Below are 3,758 nucleotides of genomic sequence, written 5' to 3'. Positions count from 1 at the left end.
AAGTTGTTCTTCTAAATACTGAAGCAAATTACTTCAACAACCTACACTTATTAAATATTTAATCTCATGAAACAGAAAACAGAGAAGAACAAGATACATAGGACGCACTTATTTTTGGACACAATAGTCCCCAGAAAAGCCCAATGTGAGAAAACCGGTGTAGGAGCTTTGAGGGTTTATTATTATGCAGGAGAAATATTTGAATACAAATATAGGATGCTCATTTAGCAATATTTTACAGATAAAATACTGTCGGAAAATCTGAGTGAGTTTTACCTCACTTCACCCGACATAATTCCGGCTGATCCGACACAAGACTAGCTAACCCCAACTATTTCTACGCTGGTTCTGTGTCATCCCTTTGTCACCTTCTCTTCCCTATGCGTCATCTCTCCTAGGGGTTCCTATAGTTCCTGACATTTCCTAGCAGTTCCGGTAGTTCCCGACAGTTCTGGCTGTTTCGACAGTTCTGGATTCTGCATGACAGGAAACTTTTTTACGTCAGCTCTTTTGGCTACTGCACTGCCTCTGTGTTAGCTTTCCTGGTTGTTCTGGCAGTTCCTGACAGTTCCAGTAGTTCCTGATAGTTTCAGCTATTCCAACTGTTTTGGATTTTGCGTGACAGGCAACTTTTCTGTGTCATCTCTCCCGGTTTCAGTGCTGCCTCTCTACAAGATCTCTCTGCCTCTCTGTCAGTATTCTCTGGAAAGTCCTTCTTTGGATTCTCTCTGCCCCTCTACTGTAAGATCTCCCCAATCGATTTTCCTCCTGAGAACTTCTCACCTCAGAAAATTGATTTCCTCAATCTCTCTGTGTGTTTTTCCAAATGAACCCCAAGCCTCCATTTTATAATTTTCTTGTTGAGTCTTCAATGACCGAGATTAAGTCTATAATCAATGGCTAAGATTAAAACATGAATTTGTCCACCTTTTAGATCATATACCCATTAATATTTTAATTTCCCTAAGTTTAGACTTAGGAACTCCACTAAAAATATTCATTATTTTAATAAAATACAATCTGGGTGGAATTTGATCAAATGGTTTCTTGGTTCTTTAGAACTCATGTGCCTTAGCCTCTCCACCAGTTTTCAAGGCTAGATCACTTCCGATGCTACCAAAAAATAACAAATACAAGAGTAACTTAGCTCTTATTAACCATATGCAAAAGCCAGCCAAGTTAGGGACTTCTATGTACCACTCGATTTTAGATTGAGTGGAACCAAATATTTCTTTTAGCCAATCACCCTCATGCCATATTCCAAGCATGAATGTGGGATCTCATGGGATAAATCAATACATGAAAAAGTAAGGGAATCCAAAGGTTAAACCACCTACACCCTCACACTACTGTGATCTCACCTAAACTAGCCCCGAGATCACAAAAACAAACTGAGATTGGATGCCTTAAAATTCCTTCACTATACTTTGGGGAATTTTCCTGTATCCACCCACCTGTTGAGGGCTTCTGGAGAAAACCATATCCACCCCAAACCCTTGGGATTCACACTTTAACTTTTTATCTTTAATGGAAAATAATTTTTTTTATTCAATACTTTCTACTCAAAAATTAGTGTGCTCAGATTTAATACTTAAAAAGAAAAATACCGGTAAATGCATGAACATGGGTTATATTTTTGGGCCAAATGTGATGATGAAATTTCAAGTTTTTTCTCTTTTTTTTTCCAAGGAAAAAAATCGAACTTTTTTATAAGGAGTAAAAAAGTTACAAAGCATATGAGTTAACATTCTGCAAAAAGCTGCCTGATAATGGCAAAAGCTCCTCTGAGAAGGATCATCAGCACCCCTACGTAGTGCTAATCTAAAACTCCTGTACTCGGCCTGAGCAGCCTTAACCCAGAAAATAAAACTGAAGTCCAAGTGTCTCCTGGGCCTCCTTTCATGAGGAAAACAACCCAGAGAAACTCATACAGTGAAGAAAAACCATAATCCGCTCTATCAAAACCAGAGCATAAACATATATATAGGAGAAAAACTAAACAAAGTACATATGCCACCAGCTATCATATGAACCACAGATAAACTAGTGCATATAAGTAGAAGCAAAAACTATATATTTGGAGGGAGATCCGACACACGGATCTGATCCTGAAACTGTTCAGTTACTCTCCAAACACCCACAGCTTGCTGCAGACCTGTTTTAGAAAGCCCATCTGCTTCCTCGTTGCATTCCCTGAATATGTGATCAATAGAAAAAACATTAAATTGCTGTTTTAAAGTGTGAATTTCTTCTAGTAAAGGCATCAACATGTAGTGCTGGCATCTATATTTCCCAATAACCCAGTTAACAACATTCATCGAATCTCCAAATATCTGAACTGTAAGAATATTTTTGTGGATGAGCCAACAGAGAAGAAGCTTTAAGGCAGTGAGTTCAGCAAAGTTATTTGAGCCCATTCCAATTCCTACTGAAGCCTTTAACGAGTGAGAAGTACTAAGATGAATGCACAACCCGGCACCCGTGAAATTGTTTTGGGCTGCACCGTCAAAGAAAGCCCACGGTATCCCCTCTCTAATGCGGAACTCCTTCCGCTGATTAAAATTTGCAGGTTCCTCCTTTAACGGAATGCTGTCTAGAATGGCGTTGCTTTGAATGGCAATAGTAGCCACAGGGGTCGACATTTCTCTAAAAATACTACGATTCCTTGCAAGCCAAATACCCCAACAAATGATGGGAGGCAAATTCCTCAGGTTCTTCTCTTGAAAGTGGTTCCACCAATATTCCCAAGCTGTGGTCAAACTAACTCCCTCCCATCTTAATTTTACATTTAAGAGCCTTTCCGCTTCATGCCATACCTGCTTTGTAAACGGGCATGAAAGAAAAAGATGGGAAATGGATTCAGAATCCGCATAACACAGAGGGCATCTTCCAGGTCCCTGCTTAAAACGGGTTTGTAGTACTTCCCAAGTAGGAATCTTATGATTTAAGGCACACCAAAAAAAAATTCTAGCTTTTTTAGGACATTTTAATTTGAACAAAGGCTTTGACCACCAAACAGGAGGATTCCAGCCTTTGTTCTTCATCAAGAAATTGTAACCAGCCTTTGGAGAATAAAGCCCTGTCTCAGCATGTGCCCACACCAGAGAATCCGGCCTGTCCTTTAATCTAACATTGGATCTTCTAAGCTCCTGAAGAAAGAGCTGCCACTCATTCCTCCAGATGATGTCTATTCCTAGCTCAGCTTCAGACTTCCAAGCCTGCCCCCAAATAGATGACTGCTCCATACTTGCAATCTGCCTTAAGCTTCTTATTCCTATATCATCCAAGTGAGTGAGCAGTCCTGGAGGAAGAGCGAAACCTTCGCTGCACCCCACCCATGGATCCCTACCGATCCTCAGGCTTTCTCCATTTCCAACCCGCCAGGCCAGCCCTTGTTCGATTACCTTAAAAGCCTCCGAAGTGGCTTTCCAAATAACAGAACAGTTTCTTCCTTTCTTGTTTGGGGTTCTTATCCAATCTTCGAGTGGAATAGGGTCAATGTACTTTCTTTTGACTACCTTCGTCCAGAGATTCTCCATAGATATGATTCGCCAACCTGATTTTGCTGCTAAGGCTAGACTAAAGTCAGTGGGACTTTTCAAGCCCCATCCTCCCCAGTCTTTTGGTCTTGCGATCTTATCCCACGCCACCCAAGGGAGTACAAAATCCTCCTTGGACCCTGACCACAGAAACCTACTGCAAATCTGTTTTATTTTGTGGAGTATCCCTTTTGGGATCCAGGTCAAAGCTGCCCAAAA

General features: G+C 40.7%; 1 protein-coding gene across 1 annotated transcript; it reads right to left on the bottom strand.

Annotated features, from left to right (window-relative positions):
* Positions 1-2,069: 2,069 nt before the first annotated feature.
* LOC149202207 (uncharacterized) lies at positions 2,070-2,642 on the bottom strand. Its single transcript, XM_089401519.1, has one exon. The coding sequence runs from the start codon at positions 2,640-2,642 to the stop codon at positions 2,070-2,072; it is 573 nt and encodes a 190-aa protein (XP_089257645.1).
* Between the last annotated feature and the right edge of the window lie 1,116 nt (positions 2,643-3,758).

The sequence above is a fragment of the Pinus tabuliformis genome, chromosome 2_1 (assembly GCF_031772625.1).
Source record: "Pinus tabuliformis cultivar Carrire ecotype Pingquan chromosome 2_1, CPIR1, whole genome shotgun sequence".
In the NCBI taxonomy this organism is placed as follows: Eukaryota; Viridiplantae; Streptophyta; class Pinopsida; order Pinales; family Pinaceae; genus Pinus; species Pinus tabuliformis.
Note: the sequence above shows the minus strand (reverse complement) of the source record. Positions and strands in the feature narration are given on the sequence as shown.

Bases quoted from the DNA above. Each gene is read 5' to 3' on its own strand.
- LOC149202207 (XM_089401519.1), bottom strand. From the start codon at position 2,642: ATGTCGACCCCTGTGGCTACTATTGCCATTCAAAGCAACGCCATTCTA.